General features: G+C 35.4%; 1 protein-coding gene across 2 annotated transcripts in view; it reads right to left on the minus strand.

The window, feature by feature from the left end:
- The window catches only part of LOC149502443 (putative cytochrome P450 49a1), a 30,360-nt gene extending 7,303 nt beyond the window's left edge, over positions 1-23,057 (minus strand). For both annotated transcript variants that reach the window (XM_089728997.1, XM_089728996.1), the window contains exons 1-6: positions 22,659-23,057; positions 17,079-17,266; positions 15,537-15,670; positions 3,180-3,274; positions 1,229-1,339; positions 701-826 (exon numbers count right to left, since the gene is read on the minus strand). In XM_089728997.1, the coding sequence (XP_089585123.1) occupies positions 701-826; positions 1,229-1,339; positions 3,180-3,274; positions 15,537-15,670; positions 17,079-17,266; positions 22,659-22,699 (695 nt within the window). In that variant the 5' untranslated portion in view covers positions 22,700-23,057. The remainder of the gene's footprint in view (positions 1-700; positions 827-1,228; positions 1,340-3,179; positions 3,275-15,536; positions 15,671-17,078; positions 17,267-22,658) is intronic.
- Positions 23,058-27,468: the final 4,411 nt, after the last annotated feature.

The raw sequence follows: 27,468 nt of genomic DNA on the forward strand, positions 1-27,468 counted from the left end.
GAACAAGTTACGCACGGTTATCCGGCACCAAATTAAAATACCCTGTGCTATGGGAACTAGAAAAACTAATATATATATAGAACAAACAAACCTAGTCATCACACTAATGTTTGTCCGATATGGGAATCGAACCCACGACCCTTAGCGCAGCAGTTAATAATCACTTGCCCACTTGCCCACCCCTTAGTCAAATTAATTGAACAATTATTCTTTTGTGCCTTTCGCGGTTGAGGTAGGCAGCGGCTTGGCTCTGGCCTGGCATTGCTGAAGTCCATGGGCAACGGTAACCACTCACCATCGGGTGGGCCGTATGCTCGTCTGCCTGCAAGGTCAATAAAAAAAAAAGATTATTGGCCCTTGGGGCCCTGAAGCAAATAAATTTTTATCAGAAATCTCCAAACGCTTGAGGGAAGCTACACTATACGTGATGCTAAGGCTGGCTGGTACTTTGCACAGAGAGTGAGTCTGGCTGTTCTACGAGATAACGCAGCCAGTATCCTGGGAACTGTGTCCCCTTCAAGCGCGTTGAAAGATTTGTTCTACTGTATGAATTGATTTACGTTAAATTGTTATTATTAATGTAATTAAAAAGGGCCTCTCAGACTGAAAACTAAATTAATATATTTTACCAGAGTACGAATTGAATCTTTATTGAAATTATGTAGAGCAATGGAAGGTATCCATTGATTGTGTAACGTACCGAGCGTCCAGACAGCCGAGTCTGATGCCAAACAACATCATCCCCACAGTCTCGAGGGCCCATCTGTATATCTCCTTTTCCAATTCCTCGTTAAGGACATTCCCTTTGCACCGCAGTTCCTCAAGTCTGGAAGGAATATCAATGCGCTTATTTTTTAAATGTTTTTATTTATTTATTTTTTATTGCTTAGATGGGAAGACGAGCTCACAGCCCACCTGGTGTTAAGTGGTTATCGGAGCCCATGGGCATCTAGAACGTAAATTCCGCCAACCACTTGAGACATAAGTTTTAAGGTCTTATTTTTTACAGTACAACGGCTGCCCCAACATTCAAACAGCTCGTCCGTCCGTTTGAGCTGCGAAAAAATGTGAGCTTAAACCGTAAAAGTAATTTTAATTATGTCTACCACTCGCAAAGTTCGAAGGCAAAAGCAATAAAACGCATTATAGAGTCCCTGTATTCTAGTAATCACGAGTAGTTATCTTTGTAATTAACCTTCATCAATAGGTACATTAACAGATCGATTACCTCCTGGTGACGTCAGCAGCGATGTCATCGAACGCAGCATCGTAGTTCTTCAAGATCGCTTCCTCTTGTAGCAGCAATCGAAGGCCACTCCACACGGCCTTTGTTTCGTCACTACAACAAAGTATTTTAAGAGTTTTTTTATTGCTTAGGTGGGTGGACGAACTCACAGCCCACCTAATGTTAAGTGGTTACTGGAGTCCATAGACATCTACAAACGTAAATGCGTCACCCACATTGAGATATAATTTCTAAGGTCTCAGTACAACGGCTTCCCCACCCTTCAAACCGAAACGCATTACTGCTTCACGGCTGAAATAGGCGGGGCGGTGGTACCTACCCGTGCGGACTTCTTGTGAGTCCTACCACCAGTATCAAACTGATAACTGTATATACATATATTTATGAAGAAAGGACCACTAGAAGGCCTTTCTAGTTTCACCAGGACAGATGGGCGAGCAAGGGCGCAGTCAGAACGGGTGGGATTTGCTAACAGCTGCCCGAGCCCTTCCGTGGGAGACCTAACAACTCAAGAGCAGCTGCTTTAGGAATGAATCCAGAACCGTACAGAATAGAGGTGGTCAACTTGATTAGAACCAAGATCCGGTCTTTACTGACGAATCCCTCTGCGATCTACTAATTACATCTCTTGAAATTTAACAATATAATTCTGACAATAATAGCTGATATAGTTAGATATTTGAATTTCCTTACAAAAAAAATCAAATGTCGTTGAATGAAAAAGTTTGTAATCGCGTTTACTGTAGCACTGAATAGATGGCGTTATTCGGCAAGGGAATCACGCTATAGAAATAGTATAGCATTCAATATATTATAATATCAGCAAATCTTTTCCTAAATTGATTAGGTGGCAGGGGCAAAGCTAGTGTTAGCAATAAACATGTTTGAGCTCCGAGAGCTCACCTATTCGTCTGGTTACGCTGGTAGTTAAACCCCCCAGGGTTACCCCCAGGTCCACCACCAGTTACCACAAGCTTAGATAGGAAAAAAAACCTAAGTTGGAAGGAAACAGCTAAATAACCATCAATAGACAGTTATAACAATAAAATGAGACATTTAATTTACCAATCTTTATTCGATTAAAGAAATTAATTTATTATAAACATATTTTTTAGATAATACCAAATTTTTAGGCACAAAATTCGTTTGTTTCACTTCCATTATCAAGAATCACATAAATATATTATATTATTATGTAGGTACATGAGCAGTAAACAAACATTTATCATATGGATTACGCGTCTTGAGTGAGATCAACTTTGTATTTATCATATTTTAATAAAGATACCTCGAAAAGATACAATTTATTGCACATTTATCGAATGTTCACGTTGCGGACGTGTGTTCGTATTGTCGTGACATGCGTTACTTGCATGCTTCCATCGAGGCGTATTGATTGGTGTGACGCTCATAAAATATTTCTGTATTATAATTATCGGGAGTCTGTTCAAAAGGTTATAACTTATATTTGAACATTATTTTTGGAAAAATATGACGTGACGTGAACGAATCTATATTTGACATTTATCTTATTGCGGGTAGAGGTAAGGAGCATCATCTTGTATAGGGGACAAGTTGAAAAATCGTCCACCTGTAAACAGCAAGTTATTGTTGGAAGATTCACCGTAATAGTGCTAGTGTAGGAAGTGGAAATTATATGAATATAGCAGCAATTTTTTTTTTTTATCTATGCTGATAACCTTGAGAGACAATTTTAGCTTCTCTTTGACGTGTAGGTGAGCTCACGGGACTTAAACCGGGTGTGTTGCTTACACTGGCCATAGCAAGAGCAGTGCTTCGCAGAACGCGACCCACTGAGAAGATTCGGCGAAAAACTCAGTGAGCTGTGTCTATGGCTTAATTTACTCTCCAAGCCCTTCGTCGCAAGCGACGGGTTCATGGAAGGATGGAGACAAATACTGATCAGACTTACTTGTGCATAGGACAGAGGCTACCGACGCCTTTCCTGTGATGACACAGTGGCGAGCGATCGAAATGTGGTGGCTCCGTTTGACCGCTCTCATACACCTACGAAAAAGTAATCATATTTTCATAAAGAAACATACTTGTTTTAGCTCGTTGTTAAGAAAACATGTTTATTTTGTTTTTGTTTAGACATCAGCTTGGAATCTGTTGAATAGTGTCTGTTGTCAGAGCTGATAGGGACGTAAATCTCGTAAGACGATGAGACGTTAGATCGTAGTTTTAATTTAATGATTTTATTAATTTTGAAGGCAAACCAGCATACGGTCGAGCTGGTATTTAAAAGGTAACATCGCTCAAGGATACCAGTAATACCAGGAGTACAGCCAGTCGCTGCCAAAGTACATTCCAGAGCCGAATGGTCTATAGTATGCTTTTAATGAGTGCTTTAGTTTTAGTTGATAGGGATGAGTTCTGCTTAGTTAAGAAATCGTGTAATAGTAAGCGAAAATGTCAGGATTATTTCTTCATAATACATGCATCCCTACACAATAACATGAACACCATCAAAAAACATTTGTGTAATCATAAACAGATTAACCACACTTCTAAGCATGCTAAGGCTTACCCAATCAAACAGTAAACAGAAGGGATTAGAAAACTATTTGATTTGCTTACATTAAAAATTAAACTTTAATAAGTGAATTCGCAAATACGAGGCCAGATTAAAAGGTTTGAAACGAAAAAATTAAGCTAGGCGTATACAGAGTAAACAATACCGTTAGTTCGTTGACCCGATAATCATTCTCTCTTGTTGTGACGTATGACATTTGTCACACCATTTAGTAAACTACAGTTGATTAGTATCTGTGTGTTGATTAGTAGTAAACTAGTAGTATCTCTGTGGGGTATGATCTAGTATTCATAGAGATACAGCTAAAACTGTTTACGGTCTAAGACCTGTGTTCTCGAGCGTGATGTTCTAATCATTTTCGAATCCAGATTCATTGATAAAAGCCCACTGAAATACCGGAAAGATTTTTAATTGTCCATTTATTATTAATTCCTTGACTTTCACAAGATAAATTCGCTACGAATGGTTTTTGGCGTGTATGAAATTACATATGATTAACGTCTGTCAGCCATTTCGGTGACACGATTTGGTTTGTGACATAAGTAGATCAAAAGTCCGACTTTAAGCTTTCACTTAACAGATAGTGTTCGCGCGTGTTCACTTACGCTACGGTGTGATATAAATTCGTTTTGTCAACAAACTGGTTAGAGATTGTAGCCGATATGTAAATAAAAGTAGATAACATTTCGCAAAATTATAATCTACTTTTCAATTATGGTTTTGTTTACATATTCTGTCTCTTGTTCTTATTTTATTATTTGTTGAACAATTGAAGTTTTCTTTATTTATGAAAAAATAACAGGCCGCAGTAGAAAGTGTTCAGTTATTTCTTGAAAACGAAGACTTTTATTTTGCTAGTTAGTCGTTGTGCCCCGATAGCATCCAAGAATTTCTTGATTTTAGAATATAGTATAAACTTGTCTCTCTGCAAACACTACGTATCTTTTTTTATTTCATAAAATGCCTTATTACATTATAGCTACTGAATTAAATATTTATCAGTGACTTAAAGGTCCATTTTTTCTTTCATTTTTCATCGTTTTATTAATGGAGGATCTCATTAGCTCTCATCGTAAAATCTTCTAAATGATGTTTTTCGGTTACACTTAAAATAAATTACATAAATTAGGTTTGAATTAATGAAACAAATACTAAAGAAATAATATCTCACGAATGAGCTAACCAAAAATATATGCGACAAAAGCATGTATTTAAGTGCTGTTAGAGCTTTAGGACTTTTAAATATATGTGTGGTTAGGTTATTTGCTGTTGAAGTAGGAGAGAGAGAGAGAGATATCGGCGAAATCTCTCTATAATCTACTAGAAGACCTTGGCTTGTTAAGATCTTCCGTAAATTTGAACAACTAACGAATGAATACTTGAACGAATATCTAAGACGGCACTAGCAGATTCAAGCGTTTGCCAACGCAAAAGCTTGTCAATTATATTCCAGAAACTGAGGTCCATCGTGAGATGTATTTCGTCGTGAAAACATATTAATTTGAAACTAGCTGACCTGACAATCAATGTCAGTTTAAATTGACAGCAGAACTCTTGAACTGTACTCATATATCACGTAATGACTCTCTAAATGAAAACATTGGATTTTATGATACAGATTTATTACATACTAGCTGACCCGGCAGACTTGGTAGTGCTTCAATCGATAAATAAAAGACCTAAAGTTTTGTATAATTTAAACTTAAAACAAACCAAAGGAATCCGTCCGACGGTGGATACATCAAAGGGAACACAAAATTGTTATTTTTATTTAATTTCGAGCATTTTCATATTTATTTACCGTTTAAACCTTCTCTGGATTTCCACAAATAATTCAACACCAAAATTAGCCAAATAGGTCCAGCCGTTCTCGAGTTTTATAGAGAATAACGAACAGAAATTCCTTTTTATATATATACTAGCGACCCGCCCTCGCTTCGCTTCGGAAACATTAAAACACACATGAAACCAAAAAAAATAAAATAAAAAAAAATTAAAAAAAGTAGCCTATGTTCATCAGGGACAATGTCGGCTTCTAATGGTAAAAGAATTTTTCAAATCGATCCAGTAGTTAAGGAGCCTATTCGAAACAAACAAACAAACAAATCTTTCCTCTTTATAATAATAGTATAGAAGATAAAAGTCCATCCAGATTTGTGGCTTTTATCGATTTTCGAATAAAAAATAATTCATAACAAACTTTTTCGTGACAGTTACAAAAAAAAAAAAAAAACTAAAAGAAAATCAGCCAGATCCAACGAAATGACGCTCCGCCATACATACGACAAATCATTTTTATTTCAATACAAAACATCATAAGCTTATTAGCAATAACGTATTAGTTGATCCTGTCAATTGCGAAACGATCAAAACATTTGTTTTCATTTTAGCGGAAAGCAAATTGTTAAAGACAACAAACTACGCAGAACAAGCGTGTTGTGTAATCTTTTTAATTTCTTATCGTGGACAGGCGCAGGCATTCTGGCGTTAAGTAGTTACCGGAGCCAATAGACATCAAAAATATAAATGCCGCCACTCATATTACGACATGAGTTCTAAGGTCTCAGTTTTTACAGTACAATGTATTGTAATTTTTTGTTAAGTGGTTACTGGAGCCCATAGACATCTACAGCGTAAATGCGCCACTCACCTTGAGATAGAAGTTCTAAGGTATCATGTATAGGTATCAAGGGCTGCCTCAGCCTTCAAACTGAAATGCAGTAGTGCTTCACGGCAGAAATAGGCAGGGTGGTGGTATCTACCTGCGCGGACTCCCAAGAGGTCCTACCACCAGTAATTACGCAAATTATAATTTTGCGGGTTTGATTTTTATTACACGATTTTATTCCTTCACCGTGGAAATCAATCGTTAACATTTGTTGAGTACCTCTTGAGAGTTCGCGCGGGTAGGTACCAGCACCCCGCCTTTTTCTGCCGTGAAGCAGTAATGCGTTTCGGTTTGAAGGGTGAGGCAGCCCTTGATACCTATACATGATACCTTAGAACTTATATCTCAAGGTGGGTGGCGCATTTACGCTGTAGATGTCTATGGGCTCCAGTAGCCGCTTAACGCCCGGTGGGCTGTGAGCTCGTCCACTTATGTGAGCAATAAAAAAAAAGATACAATAACAAGTGATTAAAAATATTAAACTATAATCATAACAACACGTCATATTGTTTTTGGTGTGTTTAGAAAAATATGTAAATATACAACAATTACGACAAGCCGCACGTGACCAAGTTAGATAACGTTTTCGTTTTTAATAAGCACATTAAAATGCATATCGTGAGTTCACGGCTGTATAAATATATGTTTAATTCTATCCATCTACATACACACACACGTATAGCAAATGTCTAGTACTAGAATCGGAATAATTAATATTATCTCGAGCCATTTCAGGTCACTACACCAGACATTTAGTAGCGATTTATGTATGCAATTATCAATTATTGTTTTAAAATTACTAGAAGTCCCGCAGTAGTCGAAATTCAACTATAATTAATTGGAATTGTAAGTTTGTACACTATTATGATTGTATTTTATACTTCTATAATCACAAATTTCGCCAAGACTACACTTTAAAAAAAATAATAATAAATACAAACAATATTTAATCTATTCTCAATTTGACCACAGACGCCAAGAACAAAAGTTTGACAATAAATAGTATGCATGCGTGTGTGCGTCAAAGACATGGTATGTAGTGTGTGTAATGTTTTCTTTATTGATTTAATGTATATTTTATGCATTATTTAAAAAAAAAATTAGCATTGTGCACTTCTTCTCTATATTCTCTATAAGTGTGGAAAATTTCATACTCCTCCGTCCGCGCAATTTTCGTAAAAAGGGATACAAAGTTTTTGCTTCACGTATTAATATATAGATAAACGATAAATACTAAACGTTTATTGCTTGTTATTGTACATTAAAGGATTTATTAATTAAGCTATTGTCCACCAGTCACAAGACGAAAGTGGTAGGTACATCGGTTAATAAATAAATGTCAATATTTGAGTTTCATACATTGTACCTATATATGAAGTCTATGCAAAAAACGTAGGTATTAATGATTTAATTTTTATTGCTTAGACAGATTCTTTATGGCTATAGGGCTCATAGATATTTTTATTTTTTATTTTTTTTATTGCCCTTGTAGGCAGACGATCATACGGCCCACCTAATGGTGAGTGGTTACCGTCGCTCATGGACTTCAGCAATTCCAGGGGCAGAGCCAAGCCGCTGCCTACCGTATATCAACATGTCAACGTCACCCACCATGACAGGTGAGTTCTAAGTCTCAGTGTGTTTAGTGCATAGACCTATATAGTAGGGACACGACATATTGTTCTATACGTACAATTGCTTATATAAATAGCACCCATTTTGAAGGCACACACATAAACATATATCTATCTCGTTCTTACTCAGCACTTTAACTCGCAGGAAGACAATATAACAGTATTTCAGTGCGTACATAAAATGAGACATGAATATACGTAAATGTCTCCGTCTCCGTCTAATGAGGCCGAAAATCCGCCATGTTTAGCGCGCCAAATGTCATTGTCACGTCAGTTCGGCCGTCTGTTTTGGGTTGTACATTATTTATTGACTTTGATATCGATTTAATATGATTGCTTATATAAAATTTCTAATTTGATCATGCTTAAAACATACAAAAATAATAATTAAAACATATTTTATAGGATCTCAAGAAAGTCGATGCCCCAAAACTATTATCTATATATATTTAAATTCATTATGGAGCCCTCATCCGAAACATAGATTACACTTAATATATTTGAATCCGAAATATCGGACACCATTTTTCGGTCGGAATCTATTCATCATGACACTAATCATAAATACCTCTTTAAAATATGTCATCAAAACATATTTAGACATTCTGTTTAGATATTTCGGGAAAAAGGCTACCGACAAAATCTCTTCGGAACTATTTAAATAAAATAGTTTTATTCCGCAGTGAGTAAAACACTATTGTAAATTCGTTAAATATTTATTAATTAAGTGGTTTTAGAGAGGAAGTCACAAGGAATGACGTTTGTAATTTCATTAACGAATAAATGTTCTGTAGGTGTTTTTTTTTATCAGGCGGTCCCTTGATAAGTTTAAAATTTGCGTGCGGTGCGGTAGTGCGGTGCACCTTCCTTGAGGTGCGCTGCGGTAGTGTGTTACGGACTTTAGAGTCAGCAAAACAATTAAAATAGACTGTAATAGTCTAAGAAAAACACGTACTCAAAATACGATAACATTCAGCATGCTAGAAATGGGCTGATGGCACTGTACTATGCCATATCTTTATGTTTTGCGGCAAACGACAACTTTATAAAATCAGTGTAGCAAACTTTGAAAATCGTCATATCGTTTACTTGGAAAATTTGAAGCACGAACTCGTCTTAGATTTCACATAATATCTAAATCACATCATCTTTGCACATAACAATATACTTACTTCCTATTAAAGTATAAATTCTACAAATACATTCATACTCAACAATATTTAAAATAAAATAAGCCAAGAACGTTTATCGATAAAACCTACTAACATTAAAATCTTCTGGGCAGCACTAAAACCGCCATGTTTTGTGGCCAGATGACGTCACAGTGGCACGATTTTTTTGTTGACGTTTCATTTCCATAGGTTTCCTACTTCAGTGGTTTAGTGCGAAATTTTTGACTTCTCGATTGCGTAAAAGTCAACTCAAATTTGTATGGAGTTAGAACAGCCTCTCGTTTGCCGCTAGGGGCGCTATTCCAACTCCATACAAATTTGAGTTTACTTTTACGCGATGGAGAAGTTAAAAAACTCGCGCTAAGCCCACAGTACTGTAGTATAATGGCTGCTCCGTCCTTTAAGCCGCAACGCATTACTGCTTCACGGCAGGACGGCGTGTAGGTATCTGAGACGTTACAAAACTCTCCACCACCAGTACACGCCCCGCCACCACTTGTCCATCAAAGATAACACGTCTTTTTGTTGTGAAAAAAGTAGAGCATCTTTCAATACAATTTCAATGAGACAATGTTATAGTCATTAAGTAACACATGAACAAACATAAAAAAAATAGCATGTTCAATAATATTACGCTAAAACATAAACACACAAATTCGATAAACTTTTATGATAAGGCGGTGTAAATAATAATGACCTCTGCTTACGTCATCAATGCTTCGACTGCTAATCTGCATACATTGAGATAAGTTTGTTTTATTTCCGAAGCTATGAAATTATGCAACCACATGATTGGGGTAGACTACTGTTTATTTGGGATTCTTTTATTGCCCTAGATGGACAGACTAACTCGCGGCTTGTCTTGCGCTAAGCGGTCCCTGGATCCCATAGACGTCTTATTAAATATATTTATTTACGTTCTGCTTAATGTAAAATTATATTTCAGTGCCTATTGAAATTTCAGAAAATGTTAATTTAAAATTTAAAATGTTTTTTCTATTGCTTAGATGGTTGGACGAACTCACAGCCGACCTGGTGTTAAGTGGTTAACGGAGCCCATAGACATCTACAAAGTAAATGCGCCACCCACCTTGAGATATAAGTTTTGAGGTTTCAGTATAGTTACAACGGCTGCCCCACCCTTCAAACCGAAACGCATTACTGTTTTACGGCAGAAATAGGTGGGGTGGTGGTACCTACCCGTCACTGACTCACAAGAGGTCCTACCACCAGTAAATGTGTATACGAAAAAATATACCTACATAGCAAGCAGGTCTAAATATTAATAAACTAAATAAAATAAATAAACAATTTTTTACCAGGATATTTTTATAGTCAAAGTTATAAACTTATTGTATTAACATCGGCGTTTGACACGTGTGAATTTATTTTTAAGTTCATCGAACTTATTGAAGTTTTAGAAAATTATATTGAAAGTTTTGTAGAACGTATTTGGAACATATTGTATATCTATATATTAATATATGAAGCAAAAACTTTGTACCCCTTTTTACCACAATTGCGCGGACGGAGGATTATGAAATTTCCCACACTGATAGAGAATATAGAGAAGGAGTGTAGAATGCTAATATTTTTTTAAGGTGATGCATTAATATTAAGTACATTAAATCAATAAAAAAATCATTACACACACTACCATGTGTTTGACACACACACATATACTCTTTGTTTATTGTCAAGCTTTTGTTATTGCTTAAAGTCTGTGGTCAAATTGAGAATAGGTTAATATTGTTTATCTTTAATATTATTTATCTATAGTATACTCTTGGCGAAATCTGTGATTATAGAAGTATAATAAATAGCCTTTGACAATAGAACCATAATAATGTTCTAACTTATAATTTCAATTAATTATAGTCGAATTTCGACTACTGCGGGGCCACTAGTACTCGTAGATGCAAGTCATGCTAAAAAATATGTGTTAAACAGATGTAATTTAGAAATAGTCTCAAGACTAGTCTTGTAGGAGTCTGCTAACAACTTTCACCATACTTGTTTATCGCACGCTTCTTAGGGTCACCTCTTGTGCGGTATCCAAAATTGCAAACCGAATTACTCTTGTTACTTTCAATGTTTACACTGATATAGATAACGAACCACCTGATGTTAAGCGGTTACCGTAGCTCATTCATATCAAACACTATGAGAATTATATGGTGTAAGTCTCAATTATAGTGTATAACTGCGATCCTACTCTTCAAACCGGCACGCATTACTTACTACTCCAGAAATATTCAATAATTATGCAAATTAATATTATTAGGGGTTTGAATTTTAGTACACAATCTTATTCGTGAAAGTGTGCTAAGGACGTATTTCATTAGAAAAATTTGTACCTGCTTGTGAGATTTGAACAACGATAGTCGAATTGGTCAATATGAGCACACCGGGGCCTTATCCTTTAAACAATGATAACTTGGCGAGATGGTGCGAATTTTTAATTTAAATTTAATTTTCTTTGTTGAGGCACCTTTGAAGTAAATGCTATGCAAAATTGAAGTTATTTAATTATATAATTGCATTTTTAATATTGTTTTACTCTTTTGTTGGCTAGTCGGCTAATCACCGTTCTAATTTCCGGGAAACTACGAAGTCTATTTTGTAGTAATTTTATTAGTATTCATACCTTCAATTCATTCGTTTAGACGCGTACCGGAAATGACATACGAATGCTAGATGGGTGCGTTGCAAGTTTCTGTTAAATTTTATTGTTGCTGAACAAATATTTATTATGTTTTATAGGGAACCTACTTGTTAGTTGAGCTCGTAAATTTAATGATGTGATTTTGAGAAATGACGTCAAAATGTCATTACCAAAACGCAGTATCTACTAGGTCGGTACTTTTCTGCTCTTCAAGCTCCGGTCACCGTTCTCCTAGAACTAGTCTGATGTGACTACCACCATTTATTTTGAGAAATGACGTCAAAATCTCATTACCAAAACGCGGTACTAGGTCGGTACTTTCCTGCTCTTCAAGCACCGGTCACCGTTCTCATAGAACTAGTCGATATCGACGCGCAGCCTATCCTACAAACCCACTGAGTTTCGTCCCAGATCATCACAGTGGGTCGCGATCTGGTGTTAGATTCAGCGAAGTAATTCTCTTACTAGTGTTAGTGCTAGCAATTTATTTTAGGCTGAGACCCGTGAGCGCACCCACGCAACCCCAAGCAAAGAAAAAAAGCAATAATTTTGCGGCAGTAATTGGAAGAATGATAGGGCTGTAATTTTTACTCGTGGGCATCTTATTTTCCCTACCTAATCATTGCCTAAGGGGCTATTCCAACTTCACGCGGACCGGTAGGTGATCTCACGGGCTCATGCCGAGAGAATTGCTAACACTAGCCTTACCAAGAGCAGTGCTTCGCTGAATCTACTATCGGATTGGAATCGTGACCCACTGAGAAGATCCGGCGAGAAGCTCAGTGGGTTGTGTCTATGGGCTAGATCGCACGTCGAACTCTTCGTCGGAGTCGATGAGTTGGACGAGGACGGTGACCGGTGTTTGAAGAACCTAAAAGCACCGAGAGTGGATCCGGGGGATCGTACAAGATAAGTTTTGGGCGGCGGCGGCTTTGCTTTGTCCCGTTGCCTGCGTCGGATATCTAGTTAGTGGTGGCCACAATTAGAGGGTTATCGTGTCGCGCCATTTTTTCGGAGTAGGTGCGCATCTCATATTACGTTTTACCACCATTCATTTAACGGGTATGATTTTTGAGGTTCACAATCGTGGAAGTCATATTTAAAACGCAGTATGATGCATTAAGTTAAGCCGACTGATTTTTTTGATTTTTTTATTGCTTAGATGGGTGGACGAGCTCACAGCTCCCTGGTGTCAAGTGATTGTTGGAGCCCACAGACATCTACAACGCAAATGCGCCACCCACCTTGAGATATAAGTTCTAAGGTCCCTAGTATACTCGTAGTATAGTTAGTTCAATTGAACGTTTTGATCACATCCCTGCATTTCATGTTCTGTTGGTTTTGTGCATAAGCAGTTTTGAAAGCGGATCGCACCGTTCGCTAAATCAAATCGACCTCGAAACAGTGCGAAATGTTATGACTCTTTTTTTTCTGATTGTACTTTCTAAAATTATTCATTATCTTTTTATTTATTCGAAAGTCTAAATCGAGATGTAAGTGATTTAATTCTATCGCCGCCGTCATTTAATCAAAGTGTCATTTATTTTAATAACACGGACGCCAGACAATAACGAGACTGTCTAAGAAGTATTAACATGGGATTTTAATTGATTAAAACGGACATTAAAAACATAAGGTCGACTACCCATTAAGCATTAAAAATTCTACTATAGTATATTAGTATGTATGTATAGTAAAGAGTAACGTTCATTTGACGAAATGAAAGATTAATTAAAAAAAAAAAGAAAATTACGGGAACACGTTTTCCATTTGGGACTTTGCACTTATGGCCAGGTGGTCTGGTGCGAATACAAGATTGGAACATTTTGAATAGTACTTAGAAGCATGACCTACTGAATATCTGGTTCAAAATTTATAGAGTACCAACTCAAAGATATCTATTGATCTGGCCTCCGCATGGCGCCGGCTCCGGGACAGCCCGAACAGCCTCCTGGCCGCGATAGGGAGTCGCTATTGCTGCCCTATACTGAGGCACTGGAATGAAGTCTGTTGGCTCAAGACCAGCCATAGTCAATGTAAAATAAATAAAATGTACTTTTTTTTTCGTATTACTAACACTATGGAATATGAATATGGAATTTAATTTTGAAATAAAAATTTATTATTATTATTATTATTTGACTTAGGACTTTTCTGTTGTGGACAACACAATTGAAGCTAATTGTAGATGCCACGTGAATCAAATTACATCTTATGTGTAGGATAATCTCATACATGTATAAGCACCTGACTTGATTAATATGTTAATCGTAGTACATAAAAACTGTTTATGAATTAATCATCATCATGCATCAAATTAAGTGTTATTATACGCAAAGTTCCCGCGTCAGTTCACTCGTTCTATATAACGATGTAGTGAAAAATACTGAAAACTACACGTTCTTCTTAATTTAATATATTTACTAGTGAAATACGGTCGCTCTACGCTATGACAATGCTACTACTGTGACAATGGACATTGCTAACAAATATTTATTTGATAAAAAAAATCGTGTGCTATCTGTCCTATGTTGATGGTAGGTACTTTTTCTTTATTTTTTTATAATGGAACTATTGCTGGTGACCCGAAGGCTTTTTCAATTTCAGGGTGGTGTGCGATTTGCAAGCCGGAGAAGGCCTGACATCTCGAAGGCAATTACTTCGCGAATACATCTACTACCGGATCGGAATCGCGACCCGCTGAGAAGATCCATCGAAAAACTAAGCGGGGTAAATTTATCGGCTAAACTTCACGTCAAACTCCTTGACGAGTTCGACGTGTAACGGTTGCAAGGATTCCTATGTCCCTATGTCGAGCCACAGACATTTAGATGTTAATGGATCGTGTGGAATTGGTGCTTTGACAAAAACTTCTCCTCAGAAAAAACGCATGAAGCGAAGTGTGAACTCATTTATGTATACAAAAAAACGAAGAAACACAAAAACATACTTTTTTAGGTATTAAATTATCTTATTACTTTGTATTTGTAGGTGAGATCAATGCCCATTTGAGGTTATGAGGTTACCAGAGTTATGAGACCCCACTTCGAGAGTGTCATCGCCCACGGACGGAGTCCTAATTCAATTAACAAAAATCCTTCCAATCCGGACAGTTATTTGCTTTATAACGGATGGATTGGACCACGACTTCATTAAACAACTCTTGACAAAGTTGACTCTTTTCAGTAAATCTGATTTTATTAAAATTGCATGAATAAAAATGTTATAAAGTAGGTTTGGAAATGAATTTGCTACAAACCATTCAAATCTGATGATGTGACTAATTATCAGAAACCAAAAGACACAAACTATGGTAACGATGCTCCTAGATACCATGCTAATGATATGCCAATAATAGCGTAATGTTTCTTCTATGACTATATGATTCGTCAAAACTGAAAGACTTTAATTGCTGTGTCGCATGACAATTACCAGATTGTTCTTTAAAAAAAAACTGCATTTGTAGTTCTGTGTAAAATACTAAACACAGTCAAAAATCGAAAAAAATTAATTGGTTGCGTTAAAATGAAAAAAAAAACTACAAAAGCTATTGGTGATTGTGCAAAAGTAAGGGAAGAAGCAGCAACAACTCACCTCTCTCATCATCTCCGGGTGAAATACGTATAGTACCGGACGAGTTCTCGTGGCTTTCGACAGTCGTACCAGATCTCCATATTTCTTACGAAGGTTTTCCAGTACATCCAAACCTACAGTATGGTGGAAATTACCTGTAGAAAAATGAAACTTGCAATTCAATGAACTATTTAATTTTAGTTTCTACAGATTAATATTGGGCTTAAATTGTATGTTATGTGTTCTCGCTTAAATACTGTATAACTCTGCGATGTTTCATATACCTATGAAGGCATATGAAGCATCGCGGAGGGGAGATACTTCCAGACCCAAAAGGTTATGTGACATAAATAGCTTTTGAATCGCACGGGTAGATGGGACCAGACAGAAAATATAAACTGTTCCGGTCGCGAAACAATGTAAAAAATAAACGACTACATTATCTCTAGCAATTCTTTAGAGTACTTCCCCAAAGAAAATACGGTCCAAAAAAACAAAGAACCGAAGTTCTTCCGTAGACTCGGAGGCTCCAAGCAATACATGACATTGGGGTTATCGAAGTTTCTCACACCTCTCTTATGTATGGATTCGAATAGAAGGAGTTGGTACTCGGTGGAACCGGGCCAAAGATAGTAGGAATTTGGCATAAGCGTCTTTGTTAAGGCGTGAAGTACGGCTTTATTTCCTAAGACTTTGTAAGCCAGCGTAGCTGTACTCTTTAGATGACTCCGGCAGTGGTCACTCTAAATATCTACACAGACAACCTCAATATCCTTGGAAGGTTGCAGAGATACTGCTTTGAATTCTGGCGCACTGATAAAGTGGTCCTTTTTAGCGGCGAACGCGCAAATCTATACTTTCCATTCATTAAACCTTCATTCTTTAAGCTAGATGAATTTTGTTTCTGCCAAACAAATAATTCTGAAATCATTATGCCATTTTCCACGAATGTTTTTTTTATTACTGCGAATACAAGCGCTAGTTGTAGTATGTACTACATTGAGCCGTTCGGTATTCAATTACGGTCGGAGCTAAATTAGACGAGCCTTTTAATGTAATGATCATTTAAATAAGAAATACTGTTGTGTCTAGTTGTATCTAGTTCTATAGAATAAATTGGCCTCAATCGGATATTTTAAATGTTCGGATTTTTGTAGTTCGTTAATTCTTAGATTCGAATCGAATCGTGGAGTTTGAATTATATTCACGATCATGGAATGTACCAAAGTTTTTCTTAACTGGATTTTAATTGTTCGAATTCTCAATTCGTATATTTTACTTTTATGTTATTTAGAGTGTTATAAATAGCGTGCTCTTTTCAAATTCGTAATATAAACTATCCATCTCGAAAAGGTTGACTCGATTGATCTTTTTACAAAATACAAAATCAAATTTTAAAATGATGGTATTTGAATAGTTGTTTATTTGAAAATACTGTTTCTTTGAAATAAAACTACTTTTCCAAATTCAATTTGTTTTTGTGTTACTTCAAAAATCGGATCTCAGTTCAGAATGTGTATTTTGAAATTACTGACGTGTTTATTATCGATGCCATAATCTTACCGATTTTCGGTAGGATATGAGCCGAGTGTCTCAACATGGGCAAAGCCATAGGTCCAGGGATCTCGTTGAATGGTTTCAAGCAGGTTGCCGTGGCTGATGCTGTTGCGGCTGCGTTCCGTCGCTGAGGAGACGTTGAAGTGCGACTGGACGACGAACCAGCGATGTGGCGACGACATTGTCGTTGGAGTCTGTTGAACAAACAACAGTTGAACAATTTGATTTTGGATAATTTCGACTTAGACCGAGTTCAGTGTTTATGTTTATTCTGTATCTTTGGGCAACCCTAATAACCTTGAGGTCTGGTCTAACTGGAAATATGATCATATAACATATTTGCGATTCATAGATGTTTCAAGTTTGTTCACATATATACTATCGTGATTAAAACAAAGCGGGATTAAATAATAATTTTTTTTATTGCCTTTTGTAGGCACATCGAGTAGTAAGTAATTACTGTCGCTCATGGACCACAGCGATTCGGCTTAATAAACGAACAGTTAAACAATAAGCGCAAAAATGATATCCATTCAGACAGGTTGATCCCAATCGAAACTGAATTTTTATCGGATCAAAATAATCTACCGCGTACTGCGCAGTTATAATAACTGCTACACACATAATATGACTTATGCATTAAATAATAAAGGTCACGGTAATTTGAATGCACATTACGTAAGTCCTTATCGTTATGTTGCAAACACGAGCCGCAGGTATGCGGGATAAGAAACCGCAATAAAGCTGTGCGAACTTGATCTCTAAAACCGGCTTCAAGGACTAACATAGCACCGCACTATAATAAGTTTGTCTTGATTAAAAAATGCAATTAAGTAAATTGCTCAGAACGTTACGGTTTTTATAATGGTTGCAATTTAATTGTTAAATGGATGATGCACTATTACAGGAAATGCTTTAGCGATGGGTTCTAAGTTGAAGTCTTTTTGCAGATTACAATTTGTTATTAGAGTATAATCTAAAGGGCCAAAATAAACCACCGGCATTATAGTTGGAGAAATATATTGATTTAACAGTTAACCTCCCAGATAGTGTGTCCTAAGTGCGTTGACGTATCCTTCTTAAAATAAGACTTGGCAAAAGTCATCCAGTGGCTTGTCTAGGCCAGAGCACAAATGCACTGGAATCATCGGCTATCGCCACGACGAAAATTTCGACCAGGAGTCCTTGGGAATTGCTGTGAGTTTGACTGTAGTATTGACTGCGGAAGCCCCCATACCTAGCCAGAATTCTGACTTGGGCACAGATCGGGGCGACTCTGCTTGTTCGTTGGGGCTTAATCGGAAATTGTTCCATGAGGTAGTCAAAAGGCGTGTAGCCTTTTTGGAAGCGCCGGAGTCTAACCTAATCCGGTCTTGGTCGGTATTGGCAAATCGATTACTCATAGTTACAAAATAGGCACAAAGCTGATGTCCATGGGCGATGAAGGGCACTCATCATTTGATGGCAGAAAACAGTATTTGCCGTTTTACTTATTATAAAATTCGTAGATTCGCAGTCTGAAGCGAAATATACTAGAATATGCCTATCGCGAAATACTTCAATACATTGCGTATTATTAGTAAAAAGTTAGTAAGTTTTGGATCGTGATTTTTTTAGTGTTCCTCCAAAAATTACTAGAACTGTTTGTATTTGTTTTAGGAAAATATTTTGGTACCGCATAATAAACATAGTGCTCGCCTTAGGGCATGTATCAATAGAAATTGAAATGACAATATTTACATTACTTACACATCGTTCGTATGTATAAAAGCGAAAATCAGTATTTAAATTTATCTAGCCGAGAACTCTATCGATTTCTCTTTTGCCCCATCTAGATTCGGGCCTATTTAGCATTCTGATCCTTATCGGCCTTTAAGTGTGAATACTCCTTTAAAAAATCCATCGATAATTTAGCAACAAGAATTTCGAATTGACATTGAATGTACATGGCGTTAGTTTCAAATCCTAATTGCAGGTGACTTTATTTCAAAAAACAAATAGATCTTATTACAAACTCGAACAGACACACACACGTACATACATATATGTATATGTGGTCTATAAATAATAACATCCTGTATATTGCTACGGAGGTTATTTGTCAATCAGCAAAGTGTCATTATTATAAAGGTGTGACATTCTCAGAAGTACTATGTTCTCGTACGCGTATGCGTTTCGGTTTGAAGAGCGGGGCAGCCGTTGTAACTATACTTGAGACCTTAGAACTGATATTACAAGGTGGGTGGCGCATTTACGTTGTAGATGTTTATCCAGCTCCAGTAAACACTTAACACCAGGTAGGCTGTGAGCTCGTCCACCCATCTAAGCAATAATAAAAAAACGACCTTCGGCGCAAAGTCAGGGCGCTTACTTACCGCACCACCAAGTCAGTCTCACCAGTATTTCTCAAAGATATTAATACGTGAAGCAAAAACTTTGTACCTCTTTTTACGAAAATTGCGCGGACGTAGGAGTATGAGATTTTCCACACTTATAGAGAATATAGAGAACGAGTGCAGAATGCTAATATTTTTTTAAAATTATGCATAAAAGATACATTAAATCAATAAAAAAAACATTACACACACTAGCATGTATTTGACACAGCACACCTATATAAATACCTACTCTTCGTTTATTGTCAAACTTTTGTTATTGTTTAAAGTCTGTGGTCAAATTGAGAATAGATGAATATTGTTTGTCTATTATTATTTGTCGATAGTGTCTTGGCGAAATCTGTGATTATAGAAGTATATATAGCTTTTGAAAATAGAACCATAATAATGTTCAAACTTATTATTTCAGTTAATTATAGTCGAATTTCGACTACTGGGCGACCACTAGTATGTTTATTGTCGGACGATCATATACGTAGAGACTTCGATGGAGGCGATGGCATACTTAGTAACGGCAATATTCTACACATGTGTTATTAATCCTATAAAAAAATTTAATTTCCGATCATACAGAGCGTGTGTTGTATGCGCGTCCGTTAGTACGTAAACTGATTAGAAAAAAAATCTAAATGAAAGTTAAATGCTCGTTACTAATTGGAAAATACCGGTAATGCGAGTTAATTCGTCGAAGATTTAGTAGTAGAAGATTATTTGATCTTGTTATTGCAACATTCTTTAATCAGAGGGTGTTAGCGTGTTCGACTAATAAAGAGGTAGGCACTGGGAGAGTTCTGAAGTATTTGAGATTATGACTTCATCTATTAATACGCTTTTATGAGCTTCAGACGTATGTATGTAACGGAATCTTTGAACAAGATTTTGACCCCCTTCAAAACGTCGGATTAACTCGATTTTTGGTATACTTATTAAGGACCGATGACAATTCAATATTAAAAAAAATATTGAAAAAATTGACATTTAAGTAAAAAATGAAAAATAATGTTATGGTATCAGTAGTTATAAATATTTTACTGATATGAGTAGAAGGGTTATTTTGATAATATCCTGAAAAGCACCCCACGCTTTTTTACAATAAAATCATCTGTCTTACACTATTTTTAATTCAATTTTTATTTTATTTTTTCTATTTTTTCGTCGAAGTCGTCGTGGCCTCAAGGATAAGACGTCCGGTGCATACGTGTTGAAGCTATGCACCAGTGTTCGAATCCCGCAGGCGGGTACCAATTTTTCTAATGAAATACGTACTCAACAAATGTTCACGATTGACTTCCACGGTGAAGGAATAACATCGTGTAATAAAAATGACCCGCAAAATTATAATTTGCGTAATTACTGGTGGTAGGATGTCTTGTGAGTCCGCGCGGGTAGGTACCACCACCCTGCCTATTTCTGCCGTGAAGCAGTAATGCGTTTCGGTTTGAAGGGTAGGGCAGCCGTTGTAACTATACTTGAGACCTTAGAACTTATATCTCAAGGTGGGTGGCGCATTTACGTTGTAGATGTCTATGGGCTCCAGTAACCACTTAACACCAGGTGGGCTGTGAGCTCGTCCATCCATCTAAGCAATAAAAAAAACCGTCTTAATCGATATTGGGTATCTGCATCCATATAACAAAAAAATCTAATAGAAAATCTGTTAAATAAAAAATAAAATAAAAAGGTCAGGTATTACGGTAGACAGCTTCTCCTGCTAACTCATCTATCTTTAAATTAGCCATTTTTATTATGTTTATTGTATTACCACATGTAAATAGAAATTTAATGAACTTCGTTTAATTATCTAAATTCGACAATATTCACTAGTACCAAGACTTGAATTTGGGTGTATCATTATTTTATTTATGTGATAATTTATTCTTCTGTTCTTTAGTAATATTTTAAAGAGGAGAAAAAACTTTTACACTTGTTTTATTGATAGCACTAAACAGCTACTAAGAAGAAAAAATAATCACTAGGTGGTAACAGATATCATAGACTATTTTTTAAATATAGAATAGATAAAACGCAAAATTGCGACTCCGAATCAATGTGAATTTTTAAATTTGAATATTAAATGACTTCCTTTTTACATTGTCATCTGCAAAACACTGTAATACATAATTATAAGACCATTGTTTGAATTTAAGTGTCTGGTGTCAAAAACACACACATAATAACCTATGCTTACCTACATATAATACGTACTATTGATAATACTTTGTTTACAAATGCGTTATAGTTACCAGTTACCACGTTTTTCGTTTAGTACGCTGACAATTTGTTTTAATAAAGATGTTTCATGATATGCGCGCTTGGGACGGTATGGACATTGTGATGAGACGAAATGACAATGAGGTTGTTAAGAGTGATTTAACTATGAATGTGGAAGGCTTTAGAGGAAGAGGTAGATCTATGAAACAAAGGATGTATTATTGCCTATTAGACGATATCCGTAAGAGGGGAGCGAGCGAAGAAATGGTATATGATAGAGGATTTTTTTTTTAAAGGATTTTATGACCTGATAATTGAGACCTTTAAGTCATGTCTTATTTTAATTTATATTCATATTTTTATGAAAAATGATATTATGGAGTGAAATGAAATGAAGATGATTAATTTGAGACATTAATCAACTGGGATGAAATTAAATGAAATGAAATAAGATGATATGGGATGAAATATAGTCTCAGTAAAATGGTGGTCATTTACTAAGATTTTTTCAGTGGATTTTTTGGAGGATCCCGAGAAGTTATGTCCAGCGGCTTTGTTCCATTTTCCCACATTTGTGCAGTTTCACAGATATTAAACAGTTAATAAACCATACACATTTAAACCCGAAGAAACACTAAGTAAACAAAATAAAACAAATCACACAACTTCACTCCTCGCGTTCCCGCCAAAAAGTCCAAGTAATCGATAGAGGAGTATGGAAGAAGAAAACCTGTTGCGCCGACCCCATATGACAGGGAGAAGGGCAGGAGAATGATGATGTTTCATGATTGTATACGTATGTGTTTAGGACTAGTAGTTCGCGTCAAAGTTATTAATTCAACTGTATTAAATTTAGGTAAGCACATGTCTAATTCATTCGAAAATTCTTCGATTCTATCGAAAAATAAATAAAAATAAAGACATGTAATTAATATATTCAATAAATATAAAAAATATAAAAATAATAATATAAACTTACAATGATTGACGAATCACAACCGTTGACTTCGCCATTTTCATGTTTTTAATTATCACGTAAGAAAACAACAAAAGAAAATAAAACGAAATGTCTCACACGTTTATAAACATTTTCGATTTTTGAAACAGTTAATTGAAAAAAAAGAACAATGTTCGTGTAAAAAAACGCGCGAAAATCTAAATTCAAAAGATTTAATTTAAAAAGTTTATATTAATTCAAAAGTCGAACGACAAACCTACGTTCACGAAAAAAAAAAAAAAAAAAAAAAACAAGTGACGCAAATTAAAATGGCGAATAGTTTTGTTTTGACACAACAACAATTATAAAATAGTATTGTTTATATTATCGGGTGCTGGTCGTTGACCAGTGTTACGTTCGCGACGCACCAATGTTTAATGCATTCAAATAACGCGCTCCCTCTTCGTATAACTAACTATCCGAGTAGAGACGAATGGGCATACTATCGATACAATTTATATTTAAAAAATTTAATTCGTGCACGCTTGTTTTTATGGTATGTATGAGTAAATTATCTAATAGCTGTTTCAGTCAATACCTTAAATGAAAATAGGATAGTCTATGCTAATATGGAATGTTTGTCATTTAATTTAAAAAAAGTAAAATTTTCACATAATGACTTCCAATTGTTCAAGTAGGTCTGTATTCCAGGTCAATAACTAGAAATGTTAATAAAATATGTATATCAAATAAATTATGAATTGTAAATCCATGTACTGTATTTTCTAATAAAATTATAACCGGTATCAGTCACACAACAATATAAATATTGATATTATGTAAGCAAACTCCAACCTTGACTTTGTAAGTAGGCTTAGAATCATGTTCTGTTCAATGATTATCGATAAAGTTACTTTACTTATCGATATCATTAACAACTCAATCTCAAGATATGGTGATGTTAGTGAAATTCGGATTGTATGAGTTATTTTGGAAATGAAACTTCGAACGAAGCAGGATCAAAATTCCTAACCTAGACCTAAGTTATTTTGCGAAGAGTGTTGTAAGCGACTAACAGTGCCGAAGTATCGAGAACTCATGCAAAGTGCAAATTATGGTAAGAACCCGTTAAATAGTAAGGTTCATAATATATTTTAGCGCGAAAGCTTAAAACCCTTCGTCAGCAAATTGTGCTACTAGTGAGCCCGTATATTTTCCAGTACAATTTTAATCATAGTATTGGTAAGTTTCGTCAGCTTATTAGCTTTCGACTCATGTTAAAGCTATGGTTTATTTCATGGTGGTTAATATAACTATGAGTTCGCACAGATGTGTCCACCGTCTTTGATATTTTGGCTCTGAAGCATTTATGGCTTCAGTTTTTAAAGTTAGGGCGAAGCACCTCTATACAATCTAGTGCACACAAACGAATAGTGGAACAATAAAAATATCACCTTTATGAAATCGAATTTATTAATCGATACGGTTTTAAATTTTTGAGATTTTTATCGATAGTCAACAAACACAGGGCCATCACTACACAACGAACTTTGGTCCCCGCCTTTGTTTACGGGGTCTGATCAATTGTATTCAAGGATCCGATAGTGAAGTCTGGTTATTTGTTTATTTATTTTTTATTGCGTCGTCTCGAACTTCGCAAAGAGCATTTTAGTTTATTCATCCTACGAGGAATTCACACGATCAACTTTGCGTAAGGTATGCTTAGAGGGAGTATTTTAACGCTCTCGATAGCGTAAGAGTTAACTCAAAGTTTGCAATTGGAACAGCGTTCCTATGGGCAAACGTAGCCAAACGTTCCAACTCCATACAAATCGAGTTAACTTTTACGCTATCGAGAACGTTCAAAAACTCGCACTAAGCACATTGTTAACTTGTTATTTGGTTAGTAAAGAACGTTGCGTTCGAAACTTTTTGGTAGGATATTCCGATGTGTTTTATGCAATTTTTGGGTTGTTAGGTATGTTTCAAATTTGTCAACTTATTTTTAATAGATTATAGATGGCACGCGTAATATAAAATAATCATTTTATTATTACCCGGAGAAAAACATTATTATCAATAAAACATATTGTATGTGCATTAATTTTATCAAAATTCGTTCAAGTCTCACATTGAGTACCAATTTAATATACCTAATCGTAACAGTAAAAATATTGTGTCCTCATTACCAATTAAAATGTATGATTCATAATACACAACTGCATGTTTTCGATATGATGCATATATAATAATAATATGAATAAAAATAAAATAACAATGGCCATCATATTTAAAGACATCTTTAGCAACATTAGGTACTTTACTTTAGTGTATAATTTTACAACGTACAAAATTTTGGATTGTAGTGAATTATGCATCTTGATATCTTCAAATCTTAATAATATGAATACTAAAGAATCTTCTTCGTTTTTATTTATTTTTAATAATATCCACAAGAAATAAAATAGAATAGAATTTTCAAAATCATAACGAAATGGTTAGTCGCCTGTGAATAAAATTGGAATACCTAAATTTTTCCGTCGAGGTTAAAATACATAAACTTCAATTGGTTCTAATTAAGTGTGTATCGATTTATTGAACTTATCGTCTAGACACTATATTTCTGTTTTAACAATGATATTAAAACAAATAAGTATCGTTAATGTATACGTGACGCGTGTCAGGTGAGATACCAGAAATGAATGTAAAAGTTAAATAAAATTAAATCATGATTCATGGCCTACACGATTTTGCAAGAGTAGGTTCGTGTCGCTTGTATAGAATATTTTCATAATATTTGGCTGTATGAAAATAATCCCGTTGATTCTAGGTACTTAAGTCCGAAAAAAGTAAGTCTTTGGAATGAGTTTTGTCGTTGATGGAGAAAACCTTCATTTGTAAAAAGTCTCAATAAAACTATTCGCTGAGATGGTTAGTACATAATGCAATTAATTTATTTGAAATTGGTTTTGAGAGTTTTATTTACTGGTGGTAGAACCTCTTGTGAGTCCGCACGGGTAGGTACCAGCACCCTGCCTATTTCTGCCGTGAAGCAGTAATGCATTTCGGTTTGAAGGGTGGGGTAGCCGTTGTACTGTTAAAACTGAGACCTTACAAATCACGTTTGGAGGTGGGTGGAGGCACTTTCATCGTGATGTCTGTGGGCTCCGGCAACAACTAAACACCAGGTGGGCTGTGAGCTCGTCCACCCATCTATGCAATAAAAAAATACTTAGAATCAACTATAAATATTTTTGAGATTAAATTTTCGCGTCGTGTAAAAATATAACGAACATACAAATATGAATAATAAAAACACATTGCTCTTGAAAACTTTAACAAATAATAAATGAATATTAAACAGTAAATGTATTATGTATTTTGAAAAATGCATACAAAATGCGTTCTTCAGAAAAACAAAATGTCAAATTAAATTTAGAACACGATGGACGTCTTTTCGCATTAAAAGTGTACAATTTCCAAAAATATTCGAATTTTAATTAATATGCGGAATCATTTGGTATCACCAGTATTTTTCTCATAATTACTGTCAAAAGAGCGTAATTTAGTCTTAGTTTCTTTTTTTTAGTTTACCTATATATTTACTACTATTAACAAAATTAATAGATAATTTTATCTTACTTTAAAAGACAGATAACTGATAAAAAATAAAAAATAAATGATGCAAAGATGATTAATTAATATTAAAAATATCACATGCTTAAACCTTTAAAACACTCTCCTGTAAGATTAGTAAGTTTTGAGATTATACAGTTTTAATGCGAGAAGACGATCAGTAAAAAGTTTCAACTACAAAGCCGAGAGAATTCAATCGAGCGACTGCGTGACCCGTCTCACACACGCCGAAGTAAATCCCACTGTGGTTATACAAACATTATTCGGGACATGCACTTCTTGCCGCAGTCGAATATAACCTTTACGGCTTAAGTATAACGTTGATAATAGCTTGCATCATTACAAATTTGACTTATGGAAGGGACTTTGGCTACGTGAGAGATCTAACGTACTCGTCCATTGGATGCGTTTTTAGTGAAAGTGTTCTGAATACAAACAGATGATTAATGTATGGGTGTAAGTTGCTAGTTTTTATTGGTGTACCACAGATAATATATATTTTTTTCATTATTCATTTCATTTTTAAGCTACTACTAGGTATCCATTGTAATGTTTAATTTATCTGTAGAATGTAGTTAAGCATATAGAATTCGACTTTGGAAATCTAGTTATAAAGTCAATGTGAGTTATATTTTTTTGCCAACCCATCTGCCAGTACTCTCGAAGGGCGATTCTGGCTTAGGGTGACTGGTGGGAGAACTTACAGGATTCAGCCTGAAAGAATTTGCTATTATCTGCCCTAACAAGAGCGGTGCTTCGCTGCATCTACCATCGGATCGTAATAGCGACCCAGTGAGAAGGTTCGACAAGAAAATAAATGGATTGTGTCTATGGTTAACATACACGTCGAATTCCTTGTCGCAATCGACAAGTTCGACGAGAAGTTAGCGTAGTGATATTTAAAAAAAAAACAACACACAACATGCCTCATTTAAAATATACTAGAGGTCCCGCAGTAGTCTAAATTCGACTTTAATTAATTGAATTTGTAAGTTTGTACACTATTATGATTGTATTTTATACTTCTATAATCACAAATTTCGCCAAGACTACACTATAAAAAATATTAACAAAGACAAACAATGTTTAATCTATTCTCAATTTGACAACAGCAGACGTGAAGAACAAAAGTTTGATAATAAATAGTATGCATGCGTGTGTGCGTCAAATACATGGTATGTAGTGTGTGTAATGTTTTCTTTATTTATTTAATGTA

Source organism: Bombyx mandarina, chromosome 08, assembly GCF_030267445.1.
Source record: "Bombyx mandarina strain Sakado chromosome 08, ASM3026744v2".
Classification (NCBI taxonomy): Eukaryota; Metazoa; Arthropoda; class Insecta; order Lepidoptera; family Bombycidae; genus Bombyx; species Bombyx mandarina.